The 18,376-nt window shown below is 45.9% G+C and overlaps 1 protein-coding gene and 1 long non-coding RNA gene across 5 annotated transcripts in view; one reads left to right on the top strand and one right to left on the bottom strand.

The window, feature by feature from the left end:
• Positions 1-10,158, bottom strand: part of 9530026P05Rik (RIKEN cDNA 9530026P05 gene) — a 171,168-nt gene extending 161,010 nt beyond the window's left edge. The window contains exon 1 of the long non-coding RNA NR_015530.2: positions 9,931-10,158. This is a non-coding gene — a long non-coding RNA (RIKEN cDNA 9530026P05 gene). The remainder of the gene's footprint in view (positions 1-9,930) is intronic.
• Positions 6,290-18,376, top strand: part of Adamts9 (a disintegrin-like and metallopeptidase (reprolysin type) with thrombospondin type 1 motif, 9) — a 171,752-nt gene continuing 159,665 nt past the window's right edge. For 3 of the 4 annotated variants that reach the window (XM_006505263.4, XM_006505261.4, XM_006505262.4), the window contains exons 1-3: positions 6,290-7,699; positions 8,293-8,693; positions 13,331-13,493. In XM_006505263.4, the coding sequence (XP_006505326.1) occupies positions 7,585-7,699; positions 8,293-8,693; positions 13,331-13,493 (679 nt within the window). In that variant the 5' untranslated portion in view covers positions 6,290-7,584. The remainder of the gene's footprint in view (positions 7,700-8,292; positions 8,694-13,330; positions 13,494-18,376) is intronic. The other variant, NM_175314.4, reaches the window with a different exon arrangement.

Below are 18,376 nucleotides of genomic sequence, written 5' to 3'. Positions count from 1 at the left end.
CACCCTACCACAGCAGAGATTTTTGTTCAGCCATGCTCATTGTTGAACTTCATAATAGCCAAAAACTGAAAACAACCTAGATGTCCCTCAACAGATGAACTGATAAAGAAAATGTGATGCATTTACACAATGGGCTATTACTCAGCCATTAAAAACAATTAAATCATGAAATTCATAGGTAAGTCGATAGAACTAAAAAAACAAACAAACAGAAAGTTTAAAGTGAAGTAACCCAGACCTAGAGAGACAAATATGATATGTATTCACTTATATGTGGATGCTAGCTGTTAAATCAATGATAAGCAAACTACAATCCATAGGACCATAGAAGTCAGGTATTGAGTAAGGAACTAAGGAAGATGGATAGATCTTCCTAGGAAAGGAAATTATAATAGTTATAGATAGATGAAGTGTGTGGGGGGAAATGGGAGGGTAAGTCAGGGAGGGGGAGGGATGAAGGATATGAAGGAGAATGTATGGGTAGTGACAACTAAAATTAAGGACCAAAATTAAGGACCATTATGGAGTAGTATGGAACCCTCATATAGTAGATGCTTCCTAAAAATATATGTATGTAAAGCAATCTCAATTAATTGCCAAATAAAGGGAAAGACAAAGGCTCAACCAGACATCTCTTATTACTAAATGACGCTTTCAGTTACGTCTAGTTGAATTGTTGGCCAGTAAGGTCCTATAGGCTGCTCTCCACCAAAGGCAACACCTACACAATTCATTGAATGTGATGATGTTGAGTTGGTGCCTACAAAAAGCCTTCATGCCTATGGGCTAGTGTTCCCAGTACTAGAAGGTACACTGCATGATATCAGAGGAAAAAGGTAAGCACCAAGCCAGCTACAAACCCTTCAGTCTACAATGTGTCCTGCCTCCCAGATAAGCTAGTGTAATAGTGGCACAAACATTGTGGGAGTAACCAACCACTGATTTGGGTTAAGGCTCATTCCACACCATGAAACCCACAGGTAATACTGCTTGGTGGCCAAGAACATGAGCCTAGACAGACCAGGGATCCATGGAAAATCTATTGTTCTACTAAAGTAGTGTAACAATAAAAGTAACTCCTAATGGCGTTCTGCCATACTCAGAGATCAGTGCCTTGTTCAGTCATCATAACAAAAAGCCTCTTCCTGAAGCTTTATTCTTGGGAGCAAATATAAATTTATAAAAAGTATTCTCTCTCTCTCTCTCTCTCTCTCTCTCTCTCTCTCTCTCTCTCTCTCTCTCTCTCTCTCTTCCCTATAGGTCCTTTGCATATATACTTTGGCTTTTAGTTTTATGTTTTTATAGGATTCTTGTGCATGAAAATGAGTGAGCTCTGCATCTATTTCTGTTTTTTTGTGCACGTTTCCTTCTGTTTGTTTGTTTGGTCCTATTCTGCAGTGTTAGGGTTTTTGTTACTATATTATATTATATTATATTATATTATATTATATTATATTATATTATATTATATTATTACATTATATTATAATCCCTTACATTACTTTTTTTTTAAATGAGAAACAGAAAGGGGGTGGATCCTGATAAAGAGGGAAAGTGGGAAGGAACTGGGAAAAAGGAGTGGAAAGTGCAATCAGGATACATTATATGAAACAAATCAGTTTTCAATAAAAGAAAAGTAACAACAGCAAAGAAAACAAGTAGTACTCTGACCTCCCTGCATACATTGTGACCTATCGGGGATGAGGGTGTGCACACGCACTCATGCACGATCTCGAGCACGCACTGGAGCGCACACGAACGCACAGATACACACAGACACTTAAAGTCTAGCATTTCTGAATGACATTTGTGGTTCAACCCTGAGCCTGGTGGGCTCATTCCACAAGACAGCAGAGGAAGGAGAGGAGGAATGCGAGCAATGTGAAAAGGAAACCACTGTAGGACCATAGGACCGTCTAAGGGATTATCGACCCAAGGTTAGAATGACCAGGAAACAAGGAACACTTGGTGATGGGATTGAGCAGGTTAAAGGCGGAAGCTATGCCGTAGACTCGATGAGTGTTTTGAAAAGCCACCTCACAAACCAGACCTCAGTAGAAGTTTTAAAGATATAAAGGCTGAATGAAGCCGGGCGTGGTGGCGCACGCCTTTAATCCCAGCACTTGGGAGGCAGAGGCAGGCGGATTTCTGAATGCGAGGCCAGCCTAGTCTACAGAATGAGTTCCAGGACAGCCAGGGCTACACAGAGAAGCCCTGTCTCGAAAACCCAAAAATAAATAAATAAATAAATAAATAGATAGATAGATAGATAGATAGATAGATAGATAACGGCTGAATGAAGGTGCATAATCAGACAGAGGTCTGCATGTCACTATATTGCACAAAATCATGGAAACCATAGGCTTTTGGGCTGAACTCAGGGTACACGCCTACTCTGTACTCTTAATTTCATGATGCTCAGCAGTGCACTGCCCTTTGCTGTCTGATTCTCTTCATAAGCAAGATGAGGATAATGAAAACTCAATAGTCAGGATGCCCTAAGGATCAAATAAGTAGCACAAAGGAAGAAATTGAGCCTTAGCCAACATAGTGGTGCCCACCTATAAATCCCAGGACTCAGGGGGCAGAGTCAACTTCAGCTTCCAGGCCAGCATGATCTCCAGAGTGAGTTCTAAGGTACCCAGAATCTAATGTTGTTACTGTTCATTGTACAGGAAGATACATTCTTAGCATGGCAGTTTTCTTGAAGTCAGTAGCTGTGGCACCAAAAGATATGCACAGGTTGTTTAGTCACACGGCAAGCAAAGATGATATAGTTTCTTTCCAGTTCCATCCTGCAAATAAGTGGCTCCCAGGGCTAGAGAGATGACTTACTGCCTAAGAGCACCAGCTGCTCTTGCAGAGGACCCAGGCTCCATTCATAGCACCAACATGGCTGCTCACAACCTCTGTAACTCCAGTCACGGGGATCGCATGCCCTCTTCTGGCCACCACAAGTATTGCATACAGCTGGTACACAGACATACCTACATAGGCATCTATATGCATTAAAAAAATAAAAATAGGGGAATTTTATTTTAAAATAAAACTGTGGCTCCCAGCAGGTAATTCATGGAATTACAGAGTTCAGCCACCATCCGTTCCTCGTTTGAAACCTCATTCAGCAGAATTCACTGTCAAGTACAATTCCCTGGGGTTTATCTTTCTCACATCTCCTGCTGTTTGTCCTTCAGGAGACATGTCTTTCTGGTTCCTGGTTCCTTTGTGTCTTTTGGGTGTGGGCATTCTTTCTCTGAGTTCCCTTGCTTCCTCTCTCTTTCCTGTTCCTTCATTGGTATTGTTTCGGCAGATGGAATAATTTATGGTATGATCTCTCTTATTTCCAGGCTATCCACTGCCAGCTGCACTCCTTGGGGACCAAATTTTCATGTGGAATCCTCCAAAGAAGGCCTCCGCTTTAACCCACAGTAATATTCAATTCCAGTAAAGACTCTAGAGAGAAACTAGCTAACAACAATCTCTCTATGAACTCAAAATGACTTCAGAAAGTACTGAATCTTTCAGAGAACACTTTTGTGTACATTGGGTAGTAGGGAGGGCAGTGCTTAAAATCTATATTTCTCTCTCAAACTTGGGTAATTTTAATACCACTTTATATAATCAACCTCCAACACTGCTTCCCGGGTGTGTGCATGTGTGTGTTGAAGGTGAAGGGTATGTTCAATTATTCAGTAATTTTGAGTAGGCTATGTGGAGGACTCCTCTACATTCTATGGAGAAGCTATGAAAATATGAGACGGTGGTTTTTACTCAGCATTAGATAAAAGTTAGAGCCAAAGTGGCGGCTCATGCCTCTAACTTCAGCTACAGGAGACACGAGAGGATGGCAAGTTCAAAGCCTGAGACCTGCCTGGGATACAGTGGGAGCTCAGGATGAGCCTAAACAACTCAGCTGAGCCTCTTTCTGGACCAGGTATGTAAGTCAGTGGTATAGCATAACTCCAGCACTGGGGAGAAGAGAGCAGAGGGGAAACAAGAGGAAGGTGGGAGGGAGGAGAGGGAGGAAGAGGATATTGGAAACATTTTTCTGGACAGTATTGGTCACCTTCTCCACACCTAGCTACATTTCTGATTATTTACTTGTCATATAAAAATCATGGTTTTATCGTTTGACTTTTTGAGATAAGGTCTCACTGTACAGTAGCTCTAACTGCCCTGGAACTCACTATATAGACCAAAATGCTCTCAAATTCAGAGATCTGCCTGCCTCTGCCTCCCCAGTACTAGGTAGGATTTGAAGCACAAACACTACCACATCAGCTTACATACATTACGAAGTTAGACTAAGCTTCCAAAACAGATCACTTACTAGCCAAGTATTTTTGTAAAAGTACTTTTTTTTAAATTTCACCTTGGTATTTTAATCTGCTAGATAGTTACCACCACCTGCCCTGTATGGCTATTAGAACAACTGAGTTAGATGTAGTGTATTAGCATGAAGTCTGGTACACCGCAGATTTGCAATGAAAGAATTATTATTTAACTCTTACACTCCTGCCTCTCTCTTGACTCTTCCCCCCTTGCTCCCCCTCTCTCCCCATTCCCTCCCTCCCCTTTCCATGTGGCCATGGCCAGCCTCCACTTACCTACTCTCTCCTTCTCTCTGCCTTTCTCTGCCTCTACTACTCTCTTAACTCCCCTCCCCATGCCCGAAATAAACTCTATTCTATCCAAAAAAATTATATATATATTATTTAAGATTAACACCTGAAATAGCAAGCTCATTTATCTGCTTTTCTTACGATTTGAAACATGTTTCTCTCTTCTAAGATTTCTTTACAGGTGTACATCCTGAGGCTGGCTAAAACATTGATGAACAGATAAGCACTTTCAAGAAGGTGAGAAATCCATAAACCTCTTATCCCCAACACCTCAGGAGCTCAGGAGGTCACCCGCAGCTCAGGAGGTCACCCGCAGCTCAGGAGGTCACCCGCAGCTCAGGAGGTCACCCGCAGGTGCTTTGGTCCTTCTTTTCCCATCAGCTGCAAACAGAATCTGACCTTAACCTTTTAGAGGTAAAGCAAAGGAGTGAAGCTACACAGGAGAACATGTGTCCCTCCCTGTAGTAATTTCTTAAGATATTTTTAATTGCATGTATGTGCATATGTGTACAGGGGTTTGGGGGAGTGGCTAGAAGAAAGTGTGGGATCTCCTGAAACAAGTTACAAACAGCTGTAATCGTCCAAACGTGGGCAGCAGAAACCAAACTCAGGACCTGTCTCTGTAAAGGTAAGTGTTCCTTACCAAGGAGCTGTCTCTTCAGCCTCTCCTGTGGTAATGCCTGTGCAGTTAGCATCTCCTGATCAGGAGGTGTCTGAATTAAGATTGAGGAGTTCCCTGGTAGAAGATACTTTCAGAAGGGCTAGGCAGGTGAGTAACTGTGTAGAGGTGCTGTTACATCTCCACTGAAGTCAGTTCTTGTGGACTGATTTCCATGCTCAGCTTCTGGCAACTTCCAGGCACAATAATTCAGAGGGAGCTTTAGCACCTAATGAAGAGGAAGATGGCATGCTAGAAGAAACTCACTTTTGTGAGTTATTTGGAAGATTCAAGGTTTAAAGTCCCTTTTTAAAATTCGCTGGTTCTTTTGTTTGCTATTTTATTTTTACATTAAGACAGGGTCTCCTGTATGCTTTAGACTGGTCTAGATTTCTCCAACCTCCTCAATAGCGAGATTTCCGAGATCTCCAGTGCACATCCGCACAGGGATACCGGATGCCCAGCCTCTTCACAGTGGCAGTGGTGCCTAACCAATTGGATTAACAACATCTTTAGGAACTGGCAGACCTGCCAAGTCATTTTTCCGCTATCATCAGAACTGTATACATCATTGTTTCCAGGATGGGTGGCACTCCCAGCACACTGTTGGCTGGTCTCTACTGGCACTTTGATATTCTCAGTTCTGAGTGGCTGGCCAAGCAGCAGAGAACTCCGGTTCTAGGAAACTTGGGCGATTATAACTTTATTAGTCATATCAGTTACTGAAAATGCCCTTTCCTTTCCCTTTGAATTGGCGCATCCTCTCCTCTGAGAGCTAAGGAAGAAAGGTGCTTTTTTTAACTATCCATGATTTAACAATCTTCCCTCTTTACTTCCTCCCCCTTCTCCCTCTGTTCCTTTCTCCTTTTCTAGAGTTCTGACTTCCAAATGTCTATCTTCAACCCGAGGGAGATGATGGATAACTTGAACTATCTGCTTGGAGCCACTTCCCTGCTTGCATCCTCTCTAATTCTGAGAGCAAGCGGAAGTGACTGGAAATCCCTGGAGGTTCGAGTGCCTTCCCCGGGACCTATGGCCTCACAGTCCTTCCCTACTCCCTTCCCCTCAAATGTCGGGCAGAGTTGGGGGCTTCCAAGTCCCCACCCTCTCTAACCGCACAGTAAGCGTCTTAACCTTTTTTTGGGGGGGGGGGGGCTACAGAAACCTGTAGAGCTCTCGCCACAGGGACAGAGGTCCCGGGAAGACCCGGGTTTAAACAGTTGCGAAACTTTCAGAGAACTGCGGATCAGAAACACAACTAGAACTACTGGACTGAAATAGATCCCTGCCTTTAAAACTCTTGACTTGGGGCAATTAAGTAGAGTGGAGCTCAGGTGACAAATCTGGTTCATAGTGATCAAGTGTAGGACTAGGACGGCGCAAGGCTACTTTTTTTTTTTTTTTTCCTCTTGTAAGGAATGCCAAGTTGGGTGATGGAAAGAGACGGGGGCAGAATGAAGAGGACAGGCAGATACGGAGAAGTGGAGATGGCTCAGTAGAAAGCGGAGAAGGAAGAGACCATCAGAGAAAAGGGACATGGGCCCAAAGAGACCTACACCAAGACCTGGCGAGAGAGAGATTCCAAACCGGAGACCAAAGTAGGAAAGGGGAATCGGAGTGGGTGGCTGAGCGCCACCTCAGAGAGAGAGAACTTTCTCTGCTCTCCCTCCTTCTCAGGGAATCTCTGCTAACCCCACCTCGGGGAGGTGACGCGGACGGCCACCGATTGCTCCGGCACTGCCGGCGCCTCTGGCCTCCGCCTCCGGCAGCTGGAGGGGCCTAAAGCGGTGAGTCCTGGCACCCGCGGCCGAGGAGGGGACAGGATCTACAAGGAGGCGGGCCGCCTGCCCCGTTTTCTCCTCCCCTCTCCTCCTCCTGGAGGCGTGCACCTAGGGTATTTGAGCGCCCGCGGGGGCCCCCGCCCCCTGGCCCCCCATTCAAGAAGCGGCTCGGCTAACTCAGCCAGCAAAGGGCGCCCGGCGCGCCTCGGAGCGCACGTTCCGCGCCTTCTCCTGCCCGCAGGCTGGACATTATGCGGCCGAGCCGCCGAGCCCTAGTCCTCCGCCTCCTTCTCCTCCTCCTGCGGCCCGAGCGCCTCAGCTCACGGCAGGCGGCAGCGTTGCTCAGCGGAGCGCAGACGGGACCCTCTCTGCAGGACCTCAGCGACTCCTAAAGTCAAAAAGTTGGCGGCAGGGCGCCGGGGTTCCGCGCGCTCTCCAAGGCTGCTGCCTCGCGTCGCCGCCAGCCACCAAAGCCGGCAGGAGGGAGGGGGTGGGAGAAGCGGGGGGAGGGGTGAGGAGCACCATGCAGTTAGTATCCTGGGCCACACTGCTAACGCTCCTGGTGCCGGACCTGGTTGAGATGAGGAGCCCTGACTCCGCGGCGGCCGTGCGCAAGGACAGGCTGCACCCGAGGCAAGGTAACATGGCTCTGAACCCTGAAGCCCCCCCCCCACGCCCCCACACACTCCATCGCCACCTTCTTGAACACGCTCTGGGGCGGGCACCCCGCAGTAGAGGCCTCTCTCCTTTTCCTAGAAAGAATTACCTCTCCTTTCGGAACCTCTCCCTTCTCTGGGTCATCCTTAGTCAACTATTAGGGAAGGAAGCACTGCAAGAATTTTAGGGCCACCCCCACCCCCAGTCCTTTTTACCTGACTTTTTTTACCCTCCTTATCCCTTGACCCAAACCAGTCCTAATTAATAGCTTGGATCACCAGATAGCACACATTTTATTTTATTTAGGATATTTATCAGAATCTGTAATTATTTTATGTTTTTATATTTGTTCATTGTCTGACTTCAAATGCTGTAGTCTCGGCCCCTCACCTAGTTCTCGGCTGTTACTATTACAGTAGGCGCTCAACAAATATTTATCCAGTGGTGGAGCGTGAAGGAATTGACTCGAAGTGGCTGCGAAATAAATTAGGACAAAGCCCCCCATCTTCTTTTTAAATTAAAGCTTTCGGGGGAAATGACTGATTAGCTCACTTGCCTCTGTTTCTCCCTGCAGTGAAATTATTAGAGAGTCTGAGCGAATATGAGATCGCGTCTCCCATCCGAGTGAACCCCCTCGGGGAACCCTTTCCCACGAACGTGCACTTCAAAAGAAGGCGGCGAAGCATTAACTCTGCCTCTGACCCCTGGCCTGCCTTCGCCTCCTCTTCGTCTTCCTCTACCTCTTCCCAGGAGCACTACCGCCTCTCAGCCTTCGGCCAGCAGTTTCTATTTAATCTCACCGCCCATACCGGATTTATCGCTCCACTGTTCACTGTCACCCTCCTTGGAGAGCCAGGGGTAAACCAGACCAAGCTGTATTCCGAGGAGGAAATGGAACTTAGGCACTGTTTCTACAAAGGCCATGTCAATACCAAGTCCGAGCACACTGCGGTCATCAGCCTGTGCTCCGGAATGGTAAGTGGGCGCGTGCCCCTTCCCTCCTCCCCGCCTCCTCGTCTGCTTTTTTAAGACTTAATTGCACCCTAGTCTGAACCTACCGAGTCTATGCTCTGGCGTTAAATATCAACCCTGGCTTAGTTCTCGGGAATTGGGGGTCCACCAGCATAGTGTGTGCTCTTACACTCGAGAAGAGAAGAGTGTACACATCTGTCCCCCAGAGGGTCGTGTATCATTTGGAGCTGTCTTAGATCGGATGGATTGGGTTTGCTGTAAGCAGCCCAACTCTGCAGAGTAGGTTGCATGTCGGTTTACAAACTCAGAGAAAGTTGCTGGGTTGTGGTTTCTTGTAGCAAACTTGGCCGCTCTGGGGCTGTGCAGCTGAGCGCAGGGCGGACTCAACTCCTCATTGGCGCGTCCTGAGTCAGGGTTGTAAACTGACAATCCCTGGACACCCCTACTGGAGTGCTGGGATATCTCATGTTGTGGACGCGGCTATACTACAGTGTCCCCGCGTTCTTTCCTCTCGGAGCCTTTTATCACGTGCAAGGAATTTTGAAACTGAACCAGATTGACAGGGAAGCGGATCCTGTCCGGGGAAAGGAAGGGTGGGCCAAATACTCTGAGAGCCGAGAGTGAAGGCGGAGCCTGTCTCTAAGGCGGTGTTTAGGGTTGGAAGGTGGCGGCGGGGGAGGGGTGGTGCACTGCAGTCCGACTCTGCACCCTGCTGGCGTGGTGACTGGAGGCGCTAGAGTAATGGGAGAGAGCCTGGAGAGGTAGCCTTAAAAAGAACCCTATTCTAGAACCTGTGGCTGTTTCAAAATATAGGAATAGAAATGTATAGCTCATGTTTCTCTAAGAAGGTTGGGAGGACGGATACCACCCAGTGCTGTCAAGTAGGCATTTAGTACGAGATCCAAGTTGGTACCTCCACCTCTTCTTCCTGACCCCTTCATTACCCTCCATTACCCTCCATTGGGGCTAATAAGGTATCGGTCCCCAGCTCCTACGACAGTCGAGAGTCATGTACAATTCTGGACCCAACTAGGGTGGTCCTTCACTTTCCCAAGCGACGTGCGTTTCTACCACGCGCGTATGACGCAGAAACTTTCCCGCGGCTGGCTCTCCCAGCTCACTGCACCGCGCCTTACGCACAATTGGCTATTAAAAGTCTGTGCCCCTGGCGCATTTACCCTCTCCCCTTGACACACACACCCTCCTCCTCCTCTTTCTAAATGGGGGCTTGGGTACTCACTCGCATGCTCGGCTGCCACTTTTGCTGGCTGGTTCTTGCGTCTTAAATTCCAGGTCTGGAGGTTATATCCTTCTTCGACCTCCAAGAGCCTGCTCTTGGATCCCGGCAGGAGCTCCGCAATCCCGAAGACTGGGAGGAGGGAAGGTGGGGTGTGGGGAAGGGGTTGAACCCCTTTGCCCACCAGCTAAGTGCTGGGAATCCTGGCTCCCAAAGAGCTTCCTTGAGATTGATTGGGGGTAGGCGGAGACCGCGGTTTAGCAAGGGGAGGGGATGCTGCGTTGAGTCATCGCGGCCTCAAACCTGGGCCTGGACACAAGAATGGCTCCAGTCTTTGAGAGGTATCACCTAGGTAGACCTAGGCTGAAGTCTTGAGGCGGATCCCAAACAATCAGTGCACCCCACTATTTAAAGTTAGGGACCCCCAAGTCCTGGATCTTAGATACGGCTGCTTGTGTATTTCGTTGGTAAACAGTCTTTACTCCTCCTCTTTCCCCGCCTACACACCGGTGGAATCTGAGTAGCCCCAGCAGTTGTATAAATATTTTTCTGCGTAGGTCCTTAATTTCCATTGGTGGTTTTACATGGTAACACAGTGCACGTGGTCTTCTTGAGAACGGAAAACCGGGGCTCCTGAAAAGACTCTCTGGAGTATACTATCCCCAATAACACGGCATGTAACTTGCAGCATGTCTCTGAGGGGGGGGGGGTCGCTAAGGAAGGGGCTATATATATTTTTTAAATAAGCGAACCAGGTTTTTATGTCTTTAGCCACTAATCTAGCTCAGAGCTTCCTGCCTTCTTTGTCTCCTGGAATTATTTCCTCCCAAGACTCCTCTTTATCATTTCTGTAGCCTCTCTGTATAATGATGTTCCTCACTTTGCCCAGGAAGGCCTCCAGGAAATCTGCCCTCAACAGAGTGATCCGACTCTGTATGCCCCACACCCACACCGCCAACCCACCCCTCCCATTTGCAGTTTTCTGAATCCCATCTCACACATTGCTCGCCTCTGCTGAGGGAATGCCTGTGCCTCAGTTTTGTTTTGGGTTTTTGTTTTTTGTTTGTTTGTTTTTTGTTCTTCTTGTTCTTGTTCTTGTTCTTGTTCTCGTTCTCCTTCTTCTCCTTCTCCTTCCTTTCTTTAGGACAACGGTATGAGAAAGACCTCCATCTACCTGCTTCTCTCCCAGTTTATGTTTTCTTTCTCAACCCCTGCCACACACCAGTATCAGGTCAATAAGCAGGCTTCAAAGTCTCATTGCCACCCTTTGTTCACGTAGCTTCCACACCTCCTTATATCCTAGTGAACAATATCAAACACACAGCTGATAATCAGAGCCTAACATTACATCCTCTCACACATAGCCTATGCCCAATTTCATCTTAGTTCTCTCTTCTGAAATTCTGTATTTCAAGTAGTTGGCTTTATACTTTCTCTAAACTCTCTTAATTTCCAGTGATACATACATATATATATATATATATATATATATATATATATATATATGTATGTATGTATATCCTTTCCTCCTCTTCCTCTGTGTGTGTGTACATTTGCACGAGAATCTATCTCTCCCTCTCCCATACTATAGTTTAGAGGATACATAGTGTGTGTGCGTATGTAATACATGTATTTAAAAAAAGATGGTCACCTAAGTCAGCACAAAACAAGTTGGGTCTCAATGATTATTTCTGAACCAACAACAAAACTGATTTTGTCTCTGTATTGTTACCATTTATTGAGCTTTTGCTGGAGGCTCTGTGATACAATGCCCCAGTCCTCAAAGCTACCTATCTTGCTTATGAGAATATCTGGGCCTTCCTCTCCCAGGCCTCAAGATGCTAAGTGACCAAGTTGGAACTATACTCCTTAAGAGAATGACTAGATTTGTTTTTCCACACTCTGAAATAAAATCAGGATTCTGGGTCCACGAATCAGCACTAACCCCAACCTGCTCTGTCCCACTGAAAAGCAAATCACTTCCTGTCTGTGCCTCCCAGGCTCCTTCTACTGTCCCCCATAGGCCTCACATGCCCTGTGCTTATGAGATACCATACTGACTGCTGACAGAGATACCTTGGCGAGCATAAATGTGCTAACCTGCTGCTTCTCTGGTGATCTGACAATGTGTCACAGACTATACTAAAACTGACTTCTGCCTGAGTCTATGTTCTGGAGTCATGAGGAGAGTTGTGTTAAAACGTCAGGTTCTAGACATCACGCCTAGAAATTCTGAGTCTGGAAATACAGTGTGTCACTTGGAATCTCATCAGAAAAAAAAGTGCTTTTCTCTCAGGCTGCTCTGATCCTCCTTGCTTTGGGAAAGCTTGGCATTTTGTGTGCATTTTCTTGGATTAGACACCTGGGAGGAAAGTGCATTAAAATTCTGGTTCTTCAGCTGGCCCCAGAGATTTTGGTGCAGTTCAGCAGATAGAGGCACAGGCCAGTGACCTGGCTCTCTAGTCGACTCGGGACGCTGGTGCACGTACCCACACTAGTATTCAGGGGTGGTCTTTTCTCGCGTCCAGGAAATGAGAGAAGGCTTCTGGTTATTTTCAGTGTGTGAAGAAACAACAGTTTTGTGTCTCCTCTGACACTTGGCACTTTCAATGTTCATATAGTATTAAATCACTCGAGTTTGAGGCATTGTGAATCATTTGCAAACCTTGTAGATATTCAAAGAGGGGACCAGGAGAATGGCCTTTTACAAGGTGTTCCTTCATAGAGCTTGGTAAGAGCAAATTGGCCCAAGACCAGTGAGTTACAACAAAACCCACTGGTCAGTTCAGAACCTGAGAAAGTCCTCGAACTTGGCTGATGGAATGGCTGGTATATCCCATTGAACTCTCACAGCTGCCCTTTAGGAACGTCACCTCCAAATGTCCAGTAAGGAAGCGGTTCAAGAAGGTGTGGTGCTGGGTACAAGTAGCGGCCTGTGACAACACTGGTTTACAGGATATCTCTCTGCCTTAAGGGAACAGGAACGGTCCTCGTGTCAGAGCTACAGGCCTCACTACCTTTAGGTCATTATGGTCTACCTGTACCTAGTGAAGGTGAAGGAGAGGGTTTTTGGCTTGTCTCTTAGCTATGCCCTGATGCTAACTTTCCAGGCAGCCTGAACACTCCACGGGATCTCTTTTAGCTGCCTGTGGCATTAAGAGATTTGAAATGTAAGCACCAAGAAAAACCTAGCTATGAAAAGCAGGTGAGGTCAGGTTGAGTATTAGCTCAGACTATGACAGGGAGTGGAGAGGAGCCACCTGCCTCAGGCTACCTCAGAAGAGTTTCAGCAGAGGAGGAGCCAACAAACTGCCCTGCTCCTCCCTGGAATCACTCTTTGGGTTGTTTTTGTCCTTTCTGTTGGCTGAGTCGTGGTAAATCCACCTCTCTTCTCTCTTCACAGATGGGCACGTTCCGCTCTCACGATGGAGATTATTTCATTGAACCACTGCAGTCTGTGGATGAGCAAGAGGATGAAGAGGAACAAAACAAACCCCACATTATTTATAGGCACAGCACCCCTCAGAGGGAACCCTCCACAGGAAAGCATGCCTGTGCCACCTCAGGTATTTGCCTCTTGGTTAAATACAGATGCGGTGCTGACGTGGGTTCATTGCCATGCTGCAATGAGGCAGCGGCTTTCTCCATGTTTGCAGGACACCACTCTATACAATATGGCTTAGTCCTTCCCCCAGTAAGGTAAGGTATAGATGGAAACTACTGAGAGGTTTAGTGACTTATTCAAGGTTGCACAGCTAAGAATTTACCATCAGGATTCCAGCTCAGGAAGCAATGACTCCAGCCCATCTGTGGGCAAAGCCACCAGTTCTTGTTGATGCGCAGAACAAAGCTGGGGTCTGAACCTGTGACTCCAGTGAGCAATCGTGTATGTTTTCTTCATCGCTTCTACTCATTTGGTTTCACTTTTGGTTTCATGCCATGTTTTATAACTTATGCAAGCTTCACAGGGGTTTTCTTTATTTGTTTTTTTTATGTTATGATGGAGCTCACAAAACCTGCTGTGTGTTTATTGGTTTGACTAATGCCCTGTGACTTTCAGGAAATCTAAGAATGGATCTGGAGCTTCTTAGTAGGTTTCAGTCTCACCCTTACACTCTAAGTCTAGGGCTGAACTTCATTTTGGGCAGATTGTCACAGATTTGGGGGCTGGTCTGCAGGTCCATCATTAGGAATGTATTTTCCTGAGCACTTGAGGAAATGGGTGCGTGTCTGTGGACTTCAGTCTGCGGTGTTGCAGCATTTCTTACCGACTCCTAGGCCTGGCTGTTTTTCACCTGCTTACAGCTTACCACTGAGTAGCATCCTTACCGCTGGTTGTTCTTACGTATTAAGGCGTTTCTTACAATGGTTTTTAAAAGTCCATTGACTTCTTGCTTATGGAAGAAGTTTCTTTGTTTCTTCATAAGAACTGCCTCAACACAGTGAGCAGCTATTCAAAGTTTTCTGGTATCTCCATACAAGACCAAGACAACCTTGGAGAGTCTTGAAATGCTCCGCCAAGGAATTGTCAGCTTCATCTCTGTCTGTAGCAGGATTGCTCAGAGTGATGTTGCCTCGTGTCCTCATCCCCACTTCAGGCATTATTTCTAAAGTGAATCCTAAAAGATAAGGATAGCTGCTGCTCATCTGAAAGTAGTCAGTGGGAGAATTGTAGGTCTCTGGGCTCATTGCATCCATGTTGTGGTCTTACTGTGACAGGAAGGTGGGGTATAACTGAAATCACTTTACTTAGTCTCTCTAAAGGGCAGAAGAAGCCATATGGCACACATCTGGAGAGGATCATGAGTTCAAGGCTAGCCTGGGTTACTTTGTGACTTCCAGGACCACCTGGTCTATATACTGAGATGTTGTCTAAAAACAAAAGAGGCAAAAAGAAAAGCCAAAAGTTGATGGTCTCAGACACTTGAGTTGTGACAAGCCTGCCAGCTGCCAGCTAGTTTAATAGTTAAGACATGCCTTATTTTTATTTTTTGACTATGGTAAGCCAGCCTTATTTAGATTTCTCAAATCTGTATTAGCAAGCACATATTTAAACATGTGTTATATGTGCTTATATATGCTATAAACATGTTTATACATGTTTAATCTATGTTATTAACATGTTTTACATGTGTTTATATATGTTATAAACCTATTTTACACATAAGATAGAAGGAATATACATGATTTTTCTCCTTCTGTCTAATTAATGTGTTAAAAAGACATGGACATGATACTTGTGTTTAATGCCCTGAACAGTGGTCCATGTGCTAATGTTCTTTTCCCTAACATGGCTGGAGAATAGCTTTTGAAAAGGTAGCTAGGACATCCTTGCCCTTTTCTGGATAGTCACTGTACAAAGCACAGGACCTGTACTCTTCCCCTGCACTTCTGCTATAGACTCAGCAAGGCAAGACGCGCGCACTCTCTTCTGCCTCCTATCCGGGAAGGAAACTGATGCTCACATGGAGGAAGTAGCCTGCCCAAGACCTCACTGACAGTCCAGAGTCCAGCCCTGCAAGGATTTGCCTCCTCTCACACCCATTTTAACTCTGCAGAAGCGCGTGTGGGACAGTGAAGCAGGAGAGACAAAGTCTTAACAGTATCATTCAAGAAAATTGGCAAGTTTTTGTTCGGTTTTGTTTTAATGGATTACATGACACAAGTTAATAGACTTTTGATTTCTTCTGGGCTAAAGGACACATTTTCAGGTCGTGTTTAAAAAGAGAGAGAAGAAAGAAAAAACTTAACTGTAGGAAATTAAAGGTGATCAATAGAAAATGGCTCAGCGGTCCAGAAATGCTCACTTAGGCTCTAGTTGTTGAGTTATTGGTGTCAGAAGATGCAGCCTTCCAAATCACCAAGACCGAGTGTTTGTTTACTTTCTGGTATTAATTTGCCAGTGACTGATCTGCTGAACACTTCCTTCACCCTATGTGATAAATCAGAAGGCTGGTACTTTGGGGTTCTTTGTTTTAAGACAGGGGCTTCTGCATAGCCCTGGATAACTTGGAATTCACTTATGTAGATCAGGCCAGCCTTGAACTCACAGAGATCCACCTATCTCTCTACCTGCAGAACGCTGTGATTAAGGGTATGTGTCAACACCCCCTAGAGAGCCTGGCAGTTTTGATTGGCTCTGCCAAAGGTTTTCTGTTGGATTTTGCCATTTTTTGTCCCAGTTGCTTCTGTATCTCTTTGAATTTAGATGCAGGAGCATCAGGACAGTTGAAAAAAGCAAACTTTGAAATGTGGCACAATTCACCAGCACCCTTAGCGGCACTGACAGGTGGCCTTCGCCTAGAAAGTGAACATAGTATGCTAGTGGGAAGCAATAGCTCTTGGAAGAGAAGAAAGGAGATGCCTAGTAATGTCTGTCCACTCAGCTACATTGATTTCTCCTTCCAGTCCTGAGCAGGGATTGGTCACCTCCCCTCTGGGGAATACGAATGCAGATTCCCTTAAAACAGAGAAACCAATCCATGTCTTTCAGGCAAATGGGATGGAGTCATATTGACAGTTTCACTAATATCCAGGCAACTGGGATATTCAAGTAAATCTGAGTGTTACTGCTAGAGCTGAATAGAAGGCATGTGTCACTCTCTGACACGTGTAGTTTGTACCTTCAGTACTTCATTTTCTCATGCCAATTCGTTCTGGTCTTTTCTGGTAGGGCAGTAGACTATTTGAACTGGAATCTTCAGTAGGAAAGTCTAGTTCAATACTCTAGTTGTATATGGAAGAGGAAATCAGAGTGTGGGGTGTAAACTTAGGTGCCAATTTTAAGGAGTGATAACGCTGCACATCCAATACCTGATGGAACTTTTTCTTGCCCAAGTCTGGGAGTGGCCTCTGGAAGCCATAGACAGAGCCAGGCATCACTCTTTAGCTGCGGGATTATGGGATTCTCAGCAGGGCAGGCTACTCTGCCTCTTGTCCTGCTGCACACAGATAGGATGTAAGCCTTGCTCATTTCTGATTCTCGATGTTGGTCTCATTCTCAGAACAGAGTCTGAGATAGTGTATTAAAGATGTGTGAAGGAGTCTAATGTGCTGGGACCATGGACTTACAAGGGAAGGTATAGCCTTGTATGCATTTATTTATTGAGCCATCAAGTACTTATTGAATAACTCTTCTAGGTCCTGATGAGAAAACTAGAAACCATCGATTTCACATGACCTGAATCATATTATAGAACACCAAATAAAAAAGAAATAACATGAATTTGCTGAGTTGTGTTCAGACTGAGCATGAAATAATGAAGGGCCCAAGACAGGGTTTAGCAGAGAGTACATATCCACAGGAAGAAAGATGAGAAAGAAAAAAGAGGAAAAGAAAAAAGAAGAAAGGTCGTGAAAATAGGGAAGGTAACATTGTGGTCAGGGAAGGGGAGCTGGAAACACCAAGCTCCGATGTAATCACCTGTAGTTTTTCTGTAAGCACATTGCTAATGGGTTATGGAACTTGCCCAAAGCTGTTATACCCACCAGTGGTGAGACTGAAAGCACGTCCTGTCTCTTATTGCCTCTTCATCCAGTGTAGTATCTTGTTGCTGGAAAGCTCTTGGCCTAGTGTCTGCCCTTTCTGACTCCTCCATTGAATGTAGACTCTGTTCGGATGTATCGACATGTTTTGTCTTTTCATTCTGTTTGTGAATTCACTGAGATTCACAATGGAGAGTAGGGTGTCATCTTCCGGTGCCATGTCTTTGAGAGAGCAGAGACAGGTTCACCGATCTCTCCATCCACCTGCTTTTCAGGGACCCCAGTGGCAGGCTGGAGGAGCCCTCAGAAGGGCTATTGCTATTTCCATTGCTTGCTTCCAGGTAAAAACACAAGTCCTATTTCTCTGCCTCTCTCTTTGTCTGTTTATGAGTATGTTTGGGGTGTGTGCAGTTGTGTGCAAGTGTATGAGAAGGTTAGAGTTTGACATCAGGTGCTTTCTTCCACGGCTCTCCTTATGACATGGGATCTCTCAGTAAACCTGGAGCTGGTTCACTTGGCTAGACTGGCTGACAAGAAGCCCCCAGAATCCTGCATCTCTGTCTTCCCAGTGATGGAATTACAAGCTGGCACACGGAGCAGACTTCCTATCATGGGTTCAGGAACAGAACTCAGCTAACATTTTGCCAATTCCCCATTCCCAAGTTCTGTTCCTGTCTGACCCGGAACCTTTCACAGGAGGATTAGCTCTCATCAATGAGCTAATCAATCAGACTTGCCAGGTGAGAGGGTAGATGAGTGACATAGAGAGGCTATTTGACTGAACCTACAAGATACACTTTTCTGTTACTAAAGTTTCTCCTTTAGCCTCCATTGCATCAAGGTCAGCCTCCCCCACCACCTTTAGAACATTTAGTGTTAGGTGCTTCATGGCTCATCAGTGCCACACCTAAAGAAGCAGTTGGACAATAGGGTGACAGCATTTCTGAACTGTTTCAATGCTGCT

Source organism: Mus musculus, chromosome 6, assembly GCF_000001635.26.
Source record: "Mus musculus strain C57BL/6J chromosome 6, GRCm38.p6 C57BL/6J".
Taxonomy (NCBI): Eukaryota; Metazoa; Chordata; class Mammalia; order Rodentia; family Muridae; genus Mus; species Mus musculus.
This window is presented reverse-complemented; position numbering and strand designations above follow the sequence as displayed.